Source organism: Papio anubis, chromosome 8, assembly GCF_008728515.1.
Source record: "Papio anubis isolate 15944 chromosome 8, Panubis1.0, whole genome shotgun sequence".
Lineage (NCBI taxonomy): Eukaryota > Metazoa > Chordata > Mammalia > Primates > Cercopithecidae > Papio > Papio anubis.
The window spans coordinates 10754277-10776052 of NC_044983.1; the positions used below are offsets into that span (position 1 = coordinate 10754277).

At 43.7% G+C, this 21776-nt stretch overlaps 1 protein-coding gene across 1 annotated transcript in view; it reads right to left on the reverse strand.

The window, feature by feature from the left end:
• LONRF1 (LON peptidase N-terminal domain and ring finger 1) overlaps nucleotides 1-10049 on the reverse strand; it is a 33557-nt gene extending 23508 nt beyond the window's left edge. The window contains exon 1 of the mRNA XM_003902447.4: nucleotides 9260-10049. Within this exon, the coding sequence (XP_003902496.2) occupies nucleotides 9260-9980 (721 nt within the window). The 5' untranslated portion in view covers nucleotides 9981-10049. The remainder of the gene's footprint in view (nucleotides 1-9259) is intronic.
• Nucleotides 10050-21776: the final 11727 nt, after the last annotated feature.

The window sequence follows — 21776 nt, forward strand, 5'->3', positions numbered from 1 at the left end:
AGGCAACAAAATGGCAATCGGTCCTGACTGTATCATTAACTTAAGTTTGAAAGACTCAGTAAGTATTTACTGTATACTATGTGACCTTGAGGACACTAGAGAGAACTAGTCACCTCGCTGCACATGCCATCAGGGAAGATCCTGGTGCTCACTCCATTACTGCAGGTATCTGTAGTGCCCAGCAAGTGCCTGGCATATTATATACTTTCCATTTTTTTTTGAAATTGACAAAAGTTCATATTTTCAAAATTTTCAAAAAAAGTTGTTAAAATTTGATAAAGTTGTCAAAATTGACAACTTTGACAAAAATCCAGAGACAACATGGTTTGGGCTAATTGTATTGAATATGACTGTGGTACTTAACTCTGTGATCTTATTCTAAATCACTTGGTGTCTCTGGTCTTGTTTCCATATCTACCAGAAGCAGGGACAGATGTACTAGTGGTCATTATTTAATTAATTGCCTGATCTTTATCTTTAGTCCTGATTTTTCACACTAACTTCAGATTCATCAAATTTACAACTGCCTGCCATACTTTTTCTCAAACTCAGCATGTTCTTCACCAAAAAAGCATTTTTCACTGTATTCTCTCTCACTGACACCACTAACTTCCCAAATCAGAATCAACTTTGTAAATGTCACCTCCTATGATATGCCTCAAATCTGCCCTTTTCCAATCCTATTGCTAGTAACCCTGGGTTAGGCTCCCCAAATCTCTCTCTAGTACTATTGCAATAGCTTGCTAACTGGTCTCCCAGCCTTCAGTTCTACTCTACCTACATCCTTACCATCCACAAGATAAAACAGGTATTATTTAGTACAAGTTCCTCCACGCCTGGCTCCTGCCCATCTCTCCAGCCTTAATTATCATTATGAACCTCCCACTCACTCAAAGTCCCAACTATACCTCACTACCCACACTGCCCCATGCATACCATTCTATTTCATGGCCTCCTTCCTGTGCTGAGCTCCTCCCTTATCATACCATTCTTTATCTTGATAACTTTTTATCATCCAGCAAGACTCAGCTCACCAATCTCCTCCCAAGATGCTTTGCTTTGGGTCTTCCTCCACAATTTATGATAACCACCAAGAGCATGATCTGGCTCCTCCACCTACTCACTGTGACTTGGGGCAAATTTCAAGTAGTATCTGTACTTTAATTTCCTTAGCTTTAAAATTCAGGGGCTTTTAAAACATTAACACCACTATGTGCTGTTCTAAATGATTTACAATCATCAGCACAATTCTACACGGATCTAGCATTGTCCACATTTTTACAGAAAACAGTGGAGAGCTTGCCCATGATCATACAGCTAGTAATTGGTGGATTCGAGATTCTAACTCAGGAAGCCAGCTCCAGAGTTCTAGCTGTTTACCTCCACACTATTAATATGTTGGTAACAGTCTCTACCTCAAGGGTTACTCATGAGAGTAAGTTAATGGGTGCAAAGTACTTAGAACAGGGCTTGGCACACTGAAAGCATGGCATGTTTGCTATTACGATTCTGTACCTTCATTGTATATATATGGCAATTATTAAAGTAATTTAAAGATTTGTGAACTCCATTATTTACTGCCTTTTATCCTCAGATCCTGGCTTTGATAAATGTTTCCTGAACTACGGAAAATTCATTAAAATTCGATTCCTTAAGCTCAATTCATGTTGCCATTTTCTCTTCTTTTACATCCACCAGTATTATCTGTAAGTCATTCGGCAAGTAAAAAGATTTAAATAAGACTCTGCTCCCAGAGGAATCTAATCTTCAGCTGTCCAAAGCATTTATTTCACGGGATGAAGAGAGAGTTGGTCATGGTTTCCTATCTTTGTTCCAATCCTTAGGGATCTGTGATTAGTAACAGGAGTCTTAAAGTTGTTTCTTTAGTTCACCTTCAAGAAAGTTTTTTTTCAAATCACAAAAGCTTAAAAAATGTTTAGTCATAAAATTTGAAAAATATAGAAATAAGAGTTAAAAACTATCTTTTTCCCATCACAAAGAAACAGCCAGTGTTGGTATTAACAAAAGAAAAAAATTACCACAAATTTAAAGTTCGGATTGGCTTTTATTTGTGATTCTAGAAATGGGCAACACCTCATTCTACAAAATGAGTGTTCTGATGAGCTAAGCAGAGGAGGTTAGCCTTCTAGGCAGAAAAGGGCTGAAGAAAGCAGAAATAAGGGACAAAAAGTAGATTGGTTGTTTCAAAGTTGAAAACTTTCTTTACAGGGTTAAAACACAGAGGACTTTCTTATTTCACTAACTCACGTTGACTGAAATCTCGTTTTGTTTTTTTTTTTAAGAAAACTGGCTCATTTCAATTCAAATTCAAAGTTCAGTTTGATTATGTGGCACTTAGCACAAGGGCCTCCATTCTAATTCTGTCTGGTCTGCTGGTGCCTAATGCAGGAGGTCAGTCTAAAACAACGGCCTCCCATATATTTTTGTTCTTTATGTGTGAAGTACATTTTTAACATGTAGTTTTATAAAATATATCACATATGCTGTTTACAATCTGCTTTTTTCTTCCATGTAATACTAGTCCACATGATTTTTAATAGTTGCAAAATATCCTACTACATACACAACCTATTTAAAAATTTCCTACTCTGCAATTAAGTTACTTCTAACTTTTGGCAGTATAAAAAGTATAACAAATGTCTATTTATCTATCTTTATGTATCTGCTTACCTTTTTAGTTATTTGCTATACAGTATGTAGGAAGTTATTTATTTACTGTACTTTTTTTTTATTTATTTGAGAAAAGATCTCACTCTGTAGCCCAGGCTGGAGTGCAGTGGCATTATCATGGCTCACTGCAGCCTCGACCTCCTGTGCTCAATAGATCCTCCTGCCTCAGTAGCTGGGACTCCAGGTGCATGTCCCCACACCTGTCTAATTTTTTAATATTTTGTACAGATAGGGTACCACTATGTTGCCCAGGCTGGTCTCAAACTCTTGGGCTCAAGTGGTCCTCCCTCCTTGGTCTCCCAAAGTTTTGGCATTATATGCATGAGCCACCATGCTGGGCCTACAAAGTTATATACATATACAACATTTCCAACACATTCTGCCAACCCTTCTTTTATAAAAACTTTATTTTACACTCCCACAAGCTGTGTTTTTTCTCTTTGCTAGAAATATATAAATTAAAAATAGCATCATAATTTTAACAACCTCCATTTCTTCATTAAGTTTGACCTTTAAAACTTTGTGTTTATTCAGTATTTGGGCTGTGTATAAAGTTCTCTATTCATATCCTTTTTCTCATTTTTGTGAGTGTCTTTTTCTTAGATTTATATATCAAGCTATCAAAATTTTCAAAGGCTAACCAGAATATCAATTTTTTTTTTTTTTTTTTGCTTCTATTGCTTCGTTAAGTTCAGTATAGTAGGACTTGGTTACCAGGGCTGAGCTCAAAGCTACCAACTGATAAGTTGTTGATGACTGATTAAGAATGATCAGGAGTAGGAGTTTGGGATAGTAAGATCATAAACACTGGATACAGAAATTGGGTTCACATCCCCTTTTGGTAGTTTAACTGTTTGAAATCTCCTCACCTATAATATGCTTACCTCTAAAACACCTACATTTTATAACTGCTGTGAGGATTGAATAAGATAATGCATGTTAAACAGTTAACACCACACCTGGGACATACACGCTCCATCTATAAGAGTTGCTGATAACATTCCAAAATATCTCAAAACAAGGTGATGAAGATATTAGATTAGCCCTTGATACAAGGTACAGAAGAGCATTTTCTACCTTGTCTTTTACCCGCATAAATGGTAGCCTAGATAAGAAACATCTTTAGGGATCAGCAGAGCAGACTGGACAACAGACAACACAAAGGTGGGTTGAGGGGAGGGGAAGCAAAAGAGCTTACCAAAGGGAAAGAAAAAACCAAACAGAAGCTTCCATCTTGCATTATAGAGTTCCCTGAAGTCATTCAACTTCAATAATAAAACAATTCCAATTTTCAGAAATATCTTTGGAAAGAGGCAGAACACTAAACAAAATCATTTAAAATTTTACTTGAGATTTTCCAAGCCTCTTAGAAATATTCCAACAAATACACAAATGATTCTGAATAAACAAAAAGTTAATATATAAATAACTTGAAATCTAAGATAATTCAGTTTTGGTAAATTCTGCATTTGATGAATGAGAAACAGATTAAAAAACAAATTATTCATTTGAAATGGGACACTTCAATCAGTTTTTTTATCATTTATATCAATAGCCATTATAGTTGATGTTTTTAGTAACCCTGAGGCACTAAAAAAAAAAAAATCCTTAAAGTATATTATGAATCAAAGAAAATAATTAGAGATACAGTCTTGGTTAAGAAGAAGTCAATTAGGCAGTAAACCCCATTTTCTAGGGATTTTCAATTTGCTGCAATTATAAAAGAAACAAAAAATACAAACTCTACAAGGACAGGGACTTTATTTTACTCCTTTTTATATTTCTAGCACCTAAAACAATGCCTGGTATATAGTAGCTACTCAATAAAAAACTGTTGGATGGTAAGAATAGGTTTATGCTTTACATGCTAATTTTAAAATAAACTTTGCGTTTAGAATCAATATGCACATATTTAGGTTCTGCTTTCAGTTTTAACTTGGTCACTTACTTGCCTTAAGAAAGTCACCTAAAATTCTTGGGACTTTTCTTAAATCTGTGAATTAGGTGTACTAATACTTGCCCTCCTATCTCACATGAGTTTGTGTATGGATCAATTACGATAATAGAAATGAAAATACTTGTGAACTATAATCACCATACAGACATCAATGTTTACTGTTTCAAGTCCTCTGCACAATAAGGAAGGACATAAATAAGTTACAGGAGCCTCCCTTTATCGGGGGGGGGGGGGGGGATACGTTCCAAGACCCCCACGGATACCTGAAACTTCGGATAGTACCAAGCCCTATATATACTATGATGCCTATGATAAACTTTAATTTATAAATTAGGTATAGTAAGAAGTTAGTAACAATAACTGATGATAAAATAGAACAATAATAATATGCTGTGATAAACGGTACATGAATGTGGTCTCTCAAAATATTTTATCATACTGTACTATGTGGGTAACTGAAACCACAAATAAGGGGAAACTACTGTATTGTTTAAATTCAAATTTCTTCATTTTAACCTAGTTATGAAATAAAAACCCTCCACATTTTCTTTAAATGTATTCAGTATTTACCTATAATTTGACTGATCTTCTGATAGCTAAAGCTTTTCAGTATCTATAGTTTATTGATGAATGCTAAACTGCTAGTTAACATGTGTAAACTAAAATCGGGATGTAATCTTTACTCTCTACCAAGTGACAGAACAGAACAGGATGTAAAATCTCAAGGTTTAGATTCCAGTTTCAGCGAAATCACCTTCTGGCCAAAACACACTTCTACATTTTAAAAATATTTAATCAATATTTACTGGGCATTACTCTGTGTCAGGCACTATTTAAAGCACTTAGCATGTTTTTACTCATTTGATTCTCACAACACCCTATGAGGTAGAGACTATTCTCATTTTTCAGATAAGGAAACCAAAACACAGAGAGGTTAGGCAACATGCACAAGGTCGGAGAGAGCCGAGGGCTGTGTTGGGAATGGAAGCCAGGTGTCAGCTTCCAGCATGCAGAGCTTTAATCACTAAGCCACATTGCATATCTATCCATAGGTGCCTCAGTTTCCCTCTGAGGATAATATTATGGTACTCCATAGAATTCTCTGTGAAGATCAAATGATATTAATATGAATAATGTAAAAATACTGGGTAACAGTCAAGGATCATATTTTTATTTTTATTTATTTTTTATTTTTATTTTTTGAGACTGAGTCTTGCTCTGTTGCCCAGGCTGGTGTGCAGTGGTGTGGTCTCTGCTCACTGCAAGCTCCACCTCCAGGGTTCAAGCAATTCTCCTGCCCCAGCCTCTGCGGTAGCTGGAACTACAGGCACGTACCACCACGCCTGGCTAATTTTTTCTATTTTTGGTAGATACAGGGTTTCACCATGTTGGCCAGGCTAGTCTCGAACTCCTGGCCTCAACTGATGCGCCCACCTCGGTCTCCCAAAGTGCTGGGATTACAGGTGTGAGCCACCATGCCTGGTCAAGGATTACAGAATTAATATTAAAGACAAAATTTTCCTTATCCAAATATTTTAAAACAAAATGTTCTCCCCCTTATAACCTTTATTTTTCTTTTAACCTGTACAAATTGTAAATTATACTGTTCTGTTGTCTTCTTTTAGGGGAGAGGTGAACACACGAAGGAGACGAGTCAGTGTAAAAAAACGTTAAACACAAAAGGCAGACAGCATGGCTTAGTGGGATCATTTCAATAGGCTCAAGTACAGAGATTCAGTGCAGGAAAAACTTTACATAATATCCTTGAATACTAAAAAGACAGAAAGTTATGAAACATCTGAGAGTTAATACCAAAAGATCAATGGTTTAAATGTTATCTAAATATATTTCAATTCAACAGAAACTTATGTAATCTAAATGGGAAACTTCTGATTTTGGCAAAGGTTTTCAAGCTTTCTTTTGCTGCTGGCAGAGATAAGTTTGGATGTGTGTGGGCTAACTGCAGACTAGATTTTTTCTAGTTAATAGTATTTACTTGTTTCATTATAAGAATTACATGAAAAAATTATAGTGAAGATCTTTTTTTCATTATCAATAATGACAGGGTCATTAATAACTACAACTGTACAGTTATATAAATACATGTCAAATGCCTAACTTGCCAATTCCAAAGAAGTTAAAGCCTAACGATCTTACAAATGGATTATGACTGCACTCGTTAACATTTTGATTTACACCCATAAATTGTGAAACACTTATAAATCGGCCCTTTACCAACTCTAATAGCTCTGAGATATTTTTCCCATTTTAGTTCACATTAATAATTCAAAAGATTTAAAAAACTTATCCTCATTAGTGCCATTCGGACATTTTCAAGTATGGAATTAATGATTCTTGAAAGAACTAAAAATGAGGAAAAAATTAGCTAATGAGGTGAAAGTCAGAAGACGTGGGTTCTATTCCTGCAACAGTAGAATTAAGTTGCTAAGTGCACAAAATCCCCACGTGCAATCTATGCAGCTTGTAAAAAGCAGAGATTACATCTTTCAGAGCCTTTTCCTGTTAAACATAACATCCTCGATACAAGAACCAAAATCTCTGTTAATTATTATTGGTCACAGAATGTTAAGCTAGACCTCAATTAGCAAATGTGTTCACTGTTCTTCCATGGACCAGGACCTGGATTCTTGTGAAACACCTAATTTAAGGTCGAATCACTGCATCAGTAGTACTGTCCGTAAGTTTCAGCCTCAGTGACCAAAAAAACTTCTTTGGATATGTATAATAAACATTTTCATCAGATGAGCTATAAGGCAGGATGAACCCTAGACCAACGTTTAGGAGAAGTGGAAGATACAGCGCTGCCTCTCAACCAGTTAACAGTGTGACTGTGCGCAAGTCTTCACTGCCTGGCATCTGCTTCTTTGCTTTAAAAATCATACCATGGTCAGTTACTAGATGGTCTGTACAGCTGAGTCCAGTTTCTCTTCTCTTTATTCACCCAGAGAGACAGAGTCATCCGTATCAGAATTCTGTATTCCAAACACTTTTCTTTTGTTCTGAGCCTATCTTTCTATTTTATAACTGCCTACTCCTCATAAAGGCACTGAAAGAATACAAAAATCTCCGGTGTTTGTGCTTCGAACTCTAAAGATATTAAACAATGCAAGATCTTGACGTAAGTTCAATATGACTAAGCACTTGGGACAAAAGATGACCCGAAAGATGATCCTTTCAGTTACACAGTCTATAAATTTACCTGTAATACCTAAAGTCAGCTGCTATTCTAGATGTCTATTTTCTTGGGGATTATTCCCCCAACTATCCCCCAACTATCATGCCATTCCCCCAACTATCATGCCAATGGATAGACACTAAAATCTTGAAATACGCGTAACACAAGGTTTATCAACAGTGGCACTTGGGGCCTGACAATTCTTTGTTGTGGGAATCTTGCTGTGCCTCATAGGATGTCTGAGCAGCACCCCGGGCCTCTCCCACTAGATGTCGGTACCAGCACCACCCCCACAAGAGGTGGCAACCAAAAATGTCTCCAGATATTGCTCTAGATAATGTCCCCTGAGAGAGGGGAGGTAAATCCCGCTGGTAAAGAACTACTGATTTAAAGAACAACTCTTCCTTTTACATAAGAGAAGCTTGACACTGCCCCCTTTCAGCGCTTAAAACCACCTTAAGAAGAAAGTGCTAGCTAACCTAGGTTAGGAGGCCGAGGCTGCTTCTTGGAGACTAAGAAATGCACTCAAGACCTACAAGGCCTTTCCCCACAGCTTGATCCTAAGTGGAACGGCCAAGAGAAGCGTGGCAAAGAACTCTGGATCAGGAAGCCCCTCTCATCTTTACCATAAGCTAGGTGCACTGCAAAGTACATAGGAAATAAGCATGATCTGAAACAGGCCGGCTGAAACTTTCGAGAGAAACCAGTTCAGGCATTTCCAGGTAGCAAGGGACCACCCGGGGCAGCTCCGCCCCGCGCCCCAAGCCCGGCGGCCTGCGGGGCCTCCCGGGGCCGGGTGCCCGCCCGGAGCTCCCGCCACGCCCACCGGACGTCACCCGTTACACAACGACCCCCGCCCCCAGCTTATGCAATTCTGCCCTCCCGCGGCTCCCAATTGTCCCGGTGACTTTTGTGGGTGAGGAAGGGAGACGCCGCCTTCCCGGCCTAGTTGTCCTCGCGGGGGATTCTCTCCCCACCCCGGCAGTCGTTTCCCCGCGGCGGGCCTGGCGCGAGAAAGTCAATTCCCGGAAAGCGCGCGGCAGGAAGCGAGCGGCCGCTCGGGATAGCCCAGCTCCCACCCATCCCGCGCCGGGGCACCCACGGCTCCGGTCACCCACTCCGCGCCCGGAGCGCGCGCCCGACGGCCAGGCCGCGGCCGAGGGAACCCCGCGCCGAGCGCCCCTCCCCGCGCTGCGTCACAGTCGGCTCCCAGGGCGATCCCCATTGTGACCGAAGCACCCCGGGGCGCCGCCCCCTCCCACACCCCCCAGCACCCCGAGACCCGACACGCCAGTGGCCCAGCGGCCCCGGGGAAGCAGAGGAGACTCCCGGGACGCAGACAAGCTCCGGGTGCCCGGCCCTCGGGGCCAGGAGGGTGCGGTCGGCCCGGCCCCGCCGCATCCCCGCGCGGTCACCTGCTCGCAGCGCCTCGCAGGCGGCGGCCAGGGCCTCCCGGTAGCGCCCCTGGTGTAGCAGCTCCCCGAGTCTGCCAGCCGCCCGGGCCCGCTCGCGCTGGCCCGGGAACCACTTCTCGGCCAGGTGGTTGAGGACGACGCTGGTTCTGAAGTCTGAGGCGGCGATGGCGGCTGCCAGAGGCGGCGGCCGCGGGGCGGTCCCTTCAGCATCAGTGGCACTGGCGGTGGCGGGCGGCAGCCGGTCCCGGCAGAGGCGGCAGCGGGCGCGGAGTTCCCTCCGCAGGCAGCGGCGGCAGTAGCTGTGGCCACAGGGCACGGTCACCGGGTCGCTCAGGAAGCCCCGGCAGCCCAGGCATCTGAGGAGCCCGCAGGCGCCGCCGTCCGCGCCCGCAGCCGGGGCCGCGCTCCAGCTCAGCCCGTGGCGGAGCCGGTAGTTGAACACCAGGCAGTCCACCAGGGCGCCCAGGCACTCGGGCCTGGCCGGGGCCCCGCGGCGCAGTGCCGCCGCGAACGCCTCCAGCGCGCCCTTCAGGTGGCCGCCCAGCGCCAGCAGCTCCCCGCGACGGAGCAGCAGTTCCCAGCGCTCCGACTCCGCGGCCGCGCGCTCCAGCCGAAGGCCGCTGCCGCCGCCCACTTCCCAGAACCGGCCTCGGCCCTGCGGCGCCGGGGCCATCTCCCGACTCCCTCCCGGGGAACTCCTCGCCACCGCCGGAGAGGACATGGCCCGCGGAGGGCTGCGCTGCCGCCGCCCGCCGCCACGGTCCCGGAGCCTCCCGGGCGCGCGGCTCCGCACGCGGCCCGCGAGCAGGGGGGCGTGGCGCGCGGACACGGCGGGGCGGCGCGCGCCCGGGAAGCCCCGAGGGCGGGGCCTGGCGAGGGCGGGGCCGGGCTCGGCGACGGCGCCGGGACTCCCCCACGCAGCCCGCGGCCGCGCTCCCGAGGAGCCAAGCGCTGGGCCCCGCCCCTCCCGAGCCCCCTCCCGGCGGGGGACGCAGGTCGGATGATTCCTCCGTCGGAGATCTAATTGGCTTCTCTGGAAAGGAGGGCTCGGCTCGTGACGGAACAAAGCCCGATGGAGCCCAGAGCCTCCGTCGCCGCTTGCCTGCTCGCCGACGCCCCCACTTGCGGTGGCCCGCGCCCTTGCCGCGCAGGACTCAGGGTCACCACCCCTCCCCTGACGCCCCCGCCCAAGCCGGACCTGCCCCAACTCCTAGCGGGCGGGGGTCTCCCGGCGTGTCCTCACGCTTGTGCGGGTCTGCATTTTCATTCCTCTACGCCCAGGTTCCAGGTGGGCGCTCCCAAGCGGGGGGCCTGGGAGGGCACCTTCGGCAGATGACTGGGACTCTTCGGTTCTAGAGGACTCAACTTTAAACAGGAACACAAAACCCACGTTCCTGGGGCGACTCCCTCCAGAGGGCAAGGAATTTTTCCTGGTGCCAGGTGACTGCTGCCCTTTGCTTAAAACTCATCGTAGGCCCACCTCGAGGGAGAAAGCCCACACAGTTCCTCAGGTGTCTCCACACCTCAGGCACTGCCTTACAGCTGGTTAAGGTCTATAGTTGGCATATTTAAAGGAAAACACCGAGAAAAATGTTTTTCACGTGGCGGTCACCGTATTACTACAACCCAAGCAGGGTCTGCAGTTTTGCCAACAGAAGAAAATGATGGGGTTGATACATAATAGGTGCTATTTCCCTTAAACTTCACAGCGGCAAGTTTAAAGCTCTCCGCTGAAAATATTTATAGATTTGATTATAGGGTATTAGATTGTTAATGTTAGGAGTCACTTAGAACTTTTAGTCCTTTTTCAAATGATTGGAAACAGAGGGAAAGTTATTTGTCAAAAATCACACAGCTAATATAGATTTTAAGATCACGTCTATTCCACTATTATGTTACTACGTTAGACTGATCATATATAATATTTAATAAAATAATAGTAATATTTCATAGAAATAGATTGTCAAAGTAAAGGAAGTTGCTAATTGGAAAGTTCACCTGAGCATAGTATGTCTGAAAATGGTATAAGTTTAATATTTCTCATTATAAGGAACGGCAATTAAGGCTAAAAAATGTTTTGAGTTAATGTGTTTTCACTACACAATGAGCAAGTCGTGTAACGTCAGAAAAGATAGAGATATATTACCCTAAAGGGAATGAATAAAAAAGAGGTGCTTGAGAAAAAGCCAAGCCTCCTGTTCCAACAGGATGCAGACAGAAACAAGTTCATTTATCATTCACATTGCACCTGAAGCAAATTGCAGCTAGATCCAAGGAGCACCTCCTCAGCATTTGGCGTGGGAAGCACTGGGATTAAGTCATGAGATAACCTTAAATCCAATCCTAACCCCCGAAATTACTACCTTCCCTCAACAAGCAGAACAGTGACTTTCATCTGATGTCCACATACTCCCTTGAGACTTGAAATCACAAATAATATAACAAATATCCATGTGTACACGCACATTCATTTTTGTAATGCATTCTTGTTCTTAATGGCAACTTGCAAAATGTACAATAGTAAATAATGTGTTCATGTTTATTACAAGGAGCATAATAAATTAATAAACACTCATAAACTTCTTTTCAAATATAAAGTCGGGTTCTATTACGGGATTTCTGCCAAAAGTACAATATGTGGTTCAGAAAAGTAATGTGAAGTATTATTTGTCCTTTGGCGTTCCTTTCCCTAATAAATATGACAGATAACCACATCTGATTCTGATGTGAAATAAAATGGCACAATTATGATAATGTGCAGGAGAAAAAAATGGGACCGTAGGAGGAATCTTACCGTGTTCTCCTTGGCATTTGTGAATGGTTATAATTCATGTTTGCTGGTTTATACATTTACATAACTTGTTCTCATTTATGTAACTTATTTATGTAAGAGGCTGTACTGCCGCTGTGGCCTTTGTGTGCTGCATAACTTCCCTCTGAATCAGGAAGTCTAGGCAAAGCAGTCACTGGCACTGTCACAGGTCACCCTTCCATCATTCTCTGCCACCCAAAGTTGCACGATAATGTGACTGCTTGTTTAAATTCAAAAGTGAGAAAAATTAGTGTCCTTCTACTTTCATTTCCTAAAATTTAGACAGGTCTCTGAGTCACCCAGCAGGCTGTGATTGAGAAGAGGGAATCCTGCTAAACTGCCCCTGGCTGGGAGAAGTACAATGGAGTGAAGAGCTCTCCTTTTCCTTCGCATTACTTGCTTGTGTCATTCTTTGCTAACAAAGTAGTAAAATCATGAGATTTGTATTCTGTTTCGGTTTTTGAGTGTTGTCTTCTAAAATAGATCAGTTATGTAAGAGAGTAAGAAGAAAAGCGTATCTGTTTCCTAATTTGGAAAATGCTTATCACCATCATTGCCTGCTTATCCCTGCCTCCTACTGCCACACCATAAGACTTTTCCTGATATAGTTTGGTAAACTCCTATTTAAGAGTAACATAACACAGCGCTTTTCTTGTATACAACTCAGCTGAAGATGTGTATTTGAACCTCTTTTCTTTTTCTTTTTTTTTTTTTTGCTGTGGGTGAATTTACCATTTGTTTCTTTACATTCTTATTAAAAAAGAAACTGAATTTGTCAGTCCAAGCAAAATACGTCCCATTCCTGATTCATTTCAGTTGATAATGTTCTATTCAAAGAGAGTAAACTATAACATTTCATATCAACAGTACCTACCCAATAGCTTTTTCTTTTTGACACAATCTAGCTTTGTCACCCAGGCTACAGTGCATAGTGAGTATATAGCTCACTGCAGCCTTGACCTCCTGGGCTCAAGTGATCTCCCACCTCAGCCTCACCGAGAAGCTGGGACTACAGACGCATGCCTCTCTGTCCAGCAAATTGCTTTTTTTTTTTTTTTTTTTTAAAACTCGTTGTAGAAGCGGGCCCCGTTATGTTGCCAGGCTGGTCTCAAACTCCTGGCCTCAAGCAATTTCCCTGCCTCAACCTCCCAGTGTGCTGGGATTAGAGGCATAAACCACCATGCCTGGTCCCCAATAGCATTTTTCAACACAATACACAGATGGAGGGGGCTCTAGAGACCACCTTGTCATACCTCTCATTATATATATATGGGAGAAAATTGAGATCTGAGAAGCTGCTAGTTTCATAGAAGTCATACCAGCGAGGGAATCTGGACACCTGGTGCTGACTGTATTTATGCCTCTATGCCAGGGAAGAAGTCGCCTGGGTTCCCTGGGCCTCATTTGCTATCTGTAGAAAGAGGGAACTGGAACTACCCCTAAGGTGCCTTCTGCCTCTGGAGCCAAGCCCCAGGGCTTGGTTTGAACACAATAAGAGGAGACAGAGCGTCTCCCAGACTGAGGAACACAGCAATGTGATACCTGCTGAAAATGTAACAGCAGGTGAAGGGCTGAGAATAGAAGAGAAGGGTATCAAGAAACACATTTTGTTGGTGCGTACCCATCCCTGTTTAGAGAGGGGGAACCAGTCTCTGAGACCTGAACACCTGCAGTCACTGTACAGGGATCCCCTATTGCACTCACACCTCCTTGCCCCTACTGTAAAACTGTGGGAAGCTGAAAGAAAGCCGGGGGTGGGGGGGCCGAGGGGGAGCTGATTATATAACTTGGGCATTTGTGGGAAACTTTATATAAGATGCTAAAAATACAATATATTATTGCTATAATAGCGTTCCAAGTGAAAAGCCCTAATGAGGACAACCCGAGTAGGTTAAATAGAGCTTATATGAAGTGTAAGTCTAAAGCCAATTGCCTGCAATGACTACCATCTAACCAAGTACTGTTTACTGCGCATTCTTTGTTATCCCTACAGGGTACACAAAGTGCGCAAGGGCCACTACCCTTACAAAGGGTGCTATGCTTCATTCTTCATTTCTAATACTCTGAAGAATCTAGAAATACTAAGTGTGTGACCCGTGGCCTATTTTGCTGGTAGTCAAATTGATTAAATGAATACATTTCCCTATATCAAGCTGTTTAAAAGGTAGACATAGGAATAAACCCCATATATTATTTAACAAATTCTAAGAATTTACTACATATGGATCCCCCTGGTACTTTCCATCCTCCTTCCTTGCTGCCCCACCCCCGGCCCGCACCACGCTCCTGCCTTCAGTACTTATCATCTGACATATTACATACACATTACTCGTCTCCACCCTCCAGAATGTAAGCTCCCTGAGATTTGGGATTTCTGTACATCTTGTTCACTGACATGTCTCTAGCACCTAGGCACCAAGAAGACACTAGAAAATCATTGTTAAATGAGCCCACCCACAAAGATATCATGTACCATTCTTCATTCTTGTTAGTGATAAAAACCTGGTGGGGTGCGATGGCTCATGTCTATAATCCCAGCACTTTAAGAGGCCAAGGCGGGTGGATCACCTGAGGTCAGGAGTTGGAGACCAGCCTGGCCAACATGGTGAAACCCCGTCTCTACTAAAACTACAAAAAAATGAGTTGGGTGTGATGGCACATTCCTGTAGTCCTAGCTACTCTGGAGACTGAGGCATGAGAATCACTTGAACCTGGGAGGCAGAGGTTGCAGTGAGCCAAAAATATGCCACTACACTCCAGCCTGGGTGACAGAGACTCTGTCTCAAAACAACAACAAAAATCCACTTACCATTAATACATTGGGGCAATTTATTTTCTTTATTTCTCCTCTGTTATGGATTGAAGGTTTTTGTCCCCACAAAAATTCATACGTTGAAATCTGATCCCCCGAGTGATGGTATTAGGAGGTGAAGCCTGGTTGGAAGTAATTAGGTCATTAGGGTGGAGCCCTCGTGAATGTGATTAGTGCCTTATAAGAAGAGGCCAGAGAGCTAGCTCAGTCTCTTTCCACCAAGTGAGGATACAACAAGAAGTAAGCAGTCTGCAACCCAGAAGGGAGCCCTCACCAGAATCTTACCACGCTGACACCCTGATCTCAGATTTCTACCCTTCAGAACTTTGAGAAATAAATTCCTGTTGTTTATAAGCCACCCAGTCTATGGTGTTAGGTTGGTGCAAAAGTAACTGCGGTTTTTGCCATTTCTTTTAATCGCAATTGCATCACCTAATACTTTGTTACAGCAGCCCAAGCTGACTAAGACATCTTGTCTTTCTCTGATACCTCCCATTCAGTGTGTCAGACAGTCTGCTTGACCACTCTTACCCCTTCTCCCCCAACACCACCTTGGCCCAAGACAGTAGCATCTCTTGTTTTATTTATTTATTTAATTAATTTTTATTATTTTTTTTTTGAGACAGAGTCCTGCTCTGTCACCCAGGCTGGAGTACAGTGGCACGGTCTCGGCTCACTGCAACCTCTGCTTCCCGGGTCCATGCGACTCTCTTGCCTCAGCCTCCCGAGTAGCTGGAATTATAGGTGCCTGCCACCGCACCCGGCTAATTTTCATATTTTTAGTAGAGATGGGATTTTGCCACGTTGGCCAGGCTGGTCTCGAACTCTTGACCTCAAGTGATCTGCCTGCCTTGGCCTCCCATGTGCTGGGATTACAGGTGTGAGCAACCGTGCCCAGCCTACATCTCTCGTTTTAAAATTAAGACAAGTTTGGGTATTCTTTATGTAAGAGAAATAATTTTGCACGTGGAAACAGATATAAAGAAAGTTATATTTGGTAAACTATATATACCATATATGTGTCAATCAAGAAAGCAAAGAAATAAAGCATTAATAATTTGAATATAGACTCCAGCATCATTATTGGCATTAGTGTTTTAATGTGCTTCCTAAACTCCTGGGAATATCAGCAAGGTCTGAAGATTTTAGATTTGGTGGGATGCCTATACAGGTCAAAAGATCTCAGAGTTTTTCTCGACTCCTCTCTTTCTCTCACTTGGCATCTGATCTGCCAGAAAATCCTTTTGGGTCTGCCTTCAGAGAATATCCAAAATCTGACCCCTTCTCATCTCTCCCCGGCCACCACCCTCCCCGAAGACACCAGCATCTTTCTCCTAGATCCATGCATCAGCCTTCCAAGCAGCCTCTGCTTTGATCATTTCACCCCTTCTTTCCTCTACAACACAGCAACCAGAGGCATCATCTCAAAACTACAAGTAGGTGCTCTTCGAAACACAGTGTCTGCTTCCCATTGCACTCAGAAGAAAATCCAAAGTCCCAACTGTGACCTGGAAGTCGGCACTTAATGTACCCTCACCCTGCAACCTCATCTCCAGCTGGAATCCCCAATCTTCACTACTGTCCAGGCACGCTGGCCTCTACTGGGCCTTTGTTTTTTCTGTTCTCCTTGCCTGAAACACTCTTCTGATACATAGTCCCAAGCCTCCTTCCTTCCTTTAGACTTTTATGCAATGCCACCTGCTCTGTGGTGACTTGCCTGGTCTCCCTATCTCCTTTTCCTGTATTTTTATCTCTAGCATCTATCCCTAATATACTGTCTATTTAATTTATACTATATATTTGGTTTTGTACATTTTGTATATTTGATTTACACTGTATATTTGATATTATTTATTGTCTTCTCCAAATAATATCAATTCCACAAGGGATTTTAACTTCTTTGTTCACTGCTGAATATTTGATGCTTGGGACACATAATTGATCCTCAATTTATAAAACGGTTGTATGAACAAATGAGAAGTGGACTGTGGTGCTACACACAGAAACATGTTTGCTTCGATGCTCAGCACCTGACTGTGATGGTTGTGGTCACTTGTGCCACAACTAGAAGGGGGAGTGAAGCCCGTGGAATTAAGGATGTGGACTGGAAGCTCTAACATGGTTTCCTAGGACAGGATCTAACAAAATATTAATTATTTGTAAGAGAGAGAAGTAAAAATCAAGTTGTAATATCCAGCTTCTTGGAAAAAAAAAATCACTAGCTCTAGTGACCAACAGTAAGTGATTTTTCTCCTTTGGAAGGTTCCTGAAGATAGTGGCAAACAGGTAAATTCCCCACGCCCATCAAATATAGAGGAGCCCCTGCCACTGTTCTCCTCCCATGTGGTTTTGTTTTAGTCCCAGGATTATACAGCGTGGTTGGGCTCTCACCTAGTTTAGAGGACGAAGGCATGCAGTGCAACTTTACTTGGCACATTTTCAGCTCCTGTGTTATTTTTTAAAATCTGAGTTATGCCAGGCATGGTGGCTCACACCTGTAATCCCAGCACTTTGGGAGGCTGTGGCGGGTGGATCACAGGGTCAGGAGTCCGAGATCAGCCTGACCAACACGGTGAAACCCCCATCTACTAAAAATACAAAACATAGCCGGGCATGGTGGCATGTGCCTGTAATCTCAGCTACTCAGGAAGCTGAGGCAGAAGAACTGCTTGAACCTGGGAGGCAGAGGTTGCAGGGAGGTGAAATTGCACCACTGCACTTCAGCCTGGGCGACAGAGTGAGACTCTGTCTCAAATAATAATAATAATAATAATCTGAGTTATTAGGTAAATTATAAAGGATTCAGGGTGGCAGTTCATAAAATAATGAGTGACATGGATAAGATAAATACATCTATAGTTTTGTTTAAAAGACTGGAGTAAGTTAGTTGGGTGGGGAGGATGTTTGGCAAAGGAAGTCAAGCATGTTAAGTAGAAAAACACCTGTAACTAGGTTAGACCAGATGATCTGTATTCCAATGTGGCCTAACAAGGAGACATGATGACTTCAGATGATGGAAGAGTTCATGATCAGGGGATGAAATTGTATAGATCAGAGTCAAGACCAGGAAGAAATGGCAGAACCACCAACCAGGTCAGCAGCTTAGAAAGTCAAGAGAAACAAGAGGGGAAGCAAGATGTAAAATACATCAAGTCAATGTGCATTACAGATGAGTTTTAGTCAGTGTCTAGTACATGTTTTAGGATAGGCACAGGTCTTGGACTAAAGAGAAGGACCTTGGATGAAAGAGGAGGACACACATCTCTTTTTCCAATTCTGAAGTAGCTAGAGGAGAGGACATTATTTTCAAACTTAAGTGAAATTAATTAAGTAGAAAACATCAAGGACTCTTTTCTGTAGCATGGAACACTAATGTCTCTATTTGGATGGCTATGACAAAAATACCCTAGACTGGGTAATACATAAGCAACCAAAATTTATGACTCATAGTTCTGGAGGCTGGGAAGTCCAAGATCAAGGCAACAGTAGATTCTTTGTTCGGTGAGGGCCTATTTCCTGTTCATAGATGGTGCCTAGTTGCTGTGTCCCCACATGGGAGGCTTCTTCACATCTCTATAAAAGAGGCACTAATCCCATTCAACAGGGCTCCACCCTCATGACCTAATCACCCCCCACATCACTATCTCTTAATACTATCACATATGTAGGTGCCAACATATGGGGGGATGCCAACATTCAGACCACAGCAAATAAATATCACAAAAGTTAACAAGATATCAAAAGGTTCCAAGGAATAATGGATACATTAAAATACTACTAAGGGGATGGGTGCGATGGCCACACCTCTAATCACAGAACTTTGGGAATGGGAGGTGGGAGGATCACTTGAGTCCAGGAATTTGAGGCCAGCCTGGGCAGCACAGTGAGACCCCGTCTCAACACAAAACTAAACAGTTAGCTGAGTATGGTGGCTCATGCCCATAATCCCAGCTGCTTGCAAGGCTGAGCCAGGAGGATTAATTGAGCCTGGGGAGTTGAGGCTACAGTGAGCTATGATCACACCACTTCACTCCATCCTGGGCAACAGAGCAAGACCTTGTCTCAAAAAAACAAAAAACTACTACTAAGGGAAGTCAGGCTCTACAAAACTTCAGGTTAGTCAAGAAAAGCAATGATTTTTTTTCATGATCTATCCATTGATATTTCTGTCATTAAAACAATGCCAGGCTGGATGGTCCGGAGGGCTAACATAGTAGGATGGTTCCCACATTCTTATTTTTAAATAAGTATTTAAAACTTTCATTAGCTTTGGGGGTACAAGTAAATTTGGGTTACATGGATGAACTATAGTGGTAAAGTTTGAGATTTTAGTGCACCTGTCGCTGGAGTAATGTACATTGCAGCCAATATTTAGTTTTTAATCTCTCAACCCCCAATATTCTTCTGTCTCTACCTAGTTAATGCCATCAATTTGGTTATGAAACCAAATCATGAACATGTAACAACTTGGAATAAAATGCCTTGCAATTGGAAATATCTTGACCAGACAAGTCTAAGTAAAATGTGGAGCACAGAAAGATGTTCCAGCACATGTAAGTTTATGGTGACCTTTTCCACACCCAGCTCCTGTTCATATGAGCCTTCAGAATTCTGATCACCAGGTTAATCCGATGTTCACCCTGGTCTTTGTGAAAATTCCAGACAACTCTTCTAATCCAGTGTGGGGGGAACCAAAGTTCCCCGTGGACATGTTATTCCCAGAGTAACCTTGCTACAAGTGCTTTCGGCTTTAGAGGATTTACGAATCCAGTTGCCACTATATCATTGTCCCCAATGACATCAACTCAGGCCTAAAAAATTAAGGTCTCTCCCATATAAAGTGGCTTTCCTAGATTTAGATCAAACCTTTCTGAGCAGCACGGGGGCATTCTGAAACACCTACTTTTTTGTTTTCCCTAAATTTGATGATTCTAAATATGAGTAGACAGCTCCAATACAGCCAGCAGTTACTGAGTGTACTCAACTTTCATTAGTATCTACTTACATAAACAGCTTGCTTAAAAGAATGCTTTGGAATTGCTTATATGATAAATCAAGCTTGTTTTGTGTCTATATGGAAACAAAATAGATCCCTGTATGTGCACAGGAAAATTGGCAACTGCCAAGATGGTATTGTCACCTGGAATCCCGCCTTGGGATGGATCCTTTAGCCAAGGAGATCAACAAAGTCCGAACTCTGGGCCAGCAGTCTCGGTTCTCGTGATAGTGAGCAAAGAATTGCGAACTAACCCCGAAATGCAAGATCAAAACAAGGCTTTCTGAAGCACAGTAATGCACTCTCAGAGGGAGGCTGGGCTGACCTCTGCGAAGTGAAATCAGCCCCTCTTTATAGAGCTCAGGGTGCTTTTGTGCAGTTTGTGGGGAGGAGTTGAGGCTTGGGCTGTGTTTGAGTGACAGGATTGTGTCATTTGATTCGCAGTTTATGCTTGTATCACTGAACTTAGACTGCATGTCTTTACTTATACTTTGTTAAGGAAAGTCCACTCGGGGGCAAAACCACATGTACATTTTATTATAATGACTGTATAATGAGGATGAGGTTACCCGGGTTGATGGCCTAGATGGACTGGGCATGCGCCACGTTAAGGGATTTTTATCTGTGCCCAGTTCTTCTTTCTCCAGGATGTGCTGGCCACAGACTTTACCACAAGCTCCATCTATCAGGGTGGAGTTAGGGTGGTCTTGGGGGCTGAACTTAGGTGGGCCAGGGCCTGTCTTAGTGACAGCCCTTCTGCCCTCCTCTCTCGCCCCCTCCCAGTTGCTAATGTCTATCTAACCACCTAACATCATGAGTGGGACGCTATGTTCCTGCGGTAATGCCAAAAACTGTATTACCAAAGGGTAGGTCTCCTTGATTCTGTCCAGCCAAGGGAGAAATTTCTCCAACTCTATGCAGGAGGAGAGTGTTGTAATAGATCGTTTCTAAGGTCCCTTCCAGTTCAGGGAGACTACAATCTCCCAACAAACACATTCCTGTCATCCAGTGGAAATGAAGCCTTCAGGGCCCACAGGTGATACCTTTTATTTTGCAACTTAAAACAAAACCACTCCTGAGTCGGCCCTCGGCAGAGTGGGCCAGCCCTGTGGAGGCAGTGTCTACACAGGCCTTGCAGCTTCCACCGGGCACTGGGCAGGGTTTCTGGTGCGCTGCTGGGCAGGACCACCACGTTGTGGGTGTGGGGAGGGAGATGTGACGACAAAGGGCAGAGTGACGGTGATAGGTGATAGTTCACAATGGGTAGAAGGATGGTTTAGGTGGAGACGTCAGAGGAAGGCGAGCAGTGGCGGATTGGGCTCGGGCTGCTGTGAATGAGTGTCTGCCTGGGAGGCCCTGTCCAGTGCACCCCCACATCTGTGTGCCCCCACATCTGTGCACCCCACATCTGTGCACCTACACATCTGTGCACCCCCACATCTGTGCACCACCACATCTGCCCGCCCTCGATGGGATGGGCACAGTCTCGATCCTGGCACAAACATCGACCTCAGCTGGCACCAAAGGCCTGAGTAGAGGGTAATCGTTGTCCGCATTCCAGGCCAAGCCCCCCCTTCCCGGGTGTTCTGGAGCAAAATGGGGGCCTGCGCAGGAGCCCCAGATTCCAGGGAGACCTGGCGCAGCAGGGCAGCCTTTGAGATGTGGTGAGAAAGGTGTGAAGCAGCCACCAAGAGCTGTCTTAATGAAACATTGCCATGAGCTGCGAATCTATGTAACCATATTACCCTGTGGAAAATTGCCAGCAGAGGGCAAGTTTAACAGCTCCACGGGGAAGCTCCAGGGACAGCTGTGCAAGAGAGTGTACTGTTTTCAAGTACACATCGTTCTGTTGAAAGAAAAAACTTTAGACAAATTAAATTGAACAGAGTTTAATTGT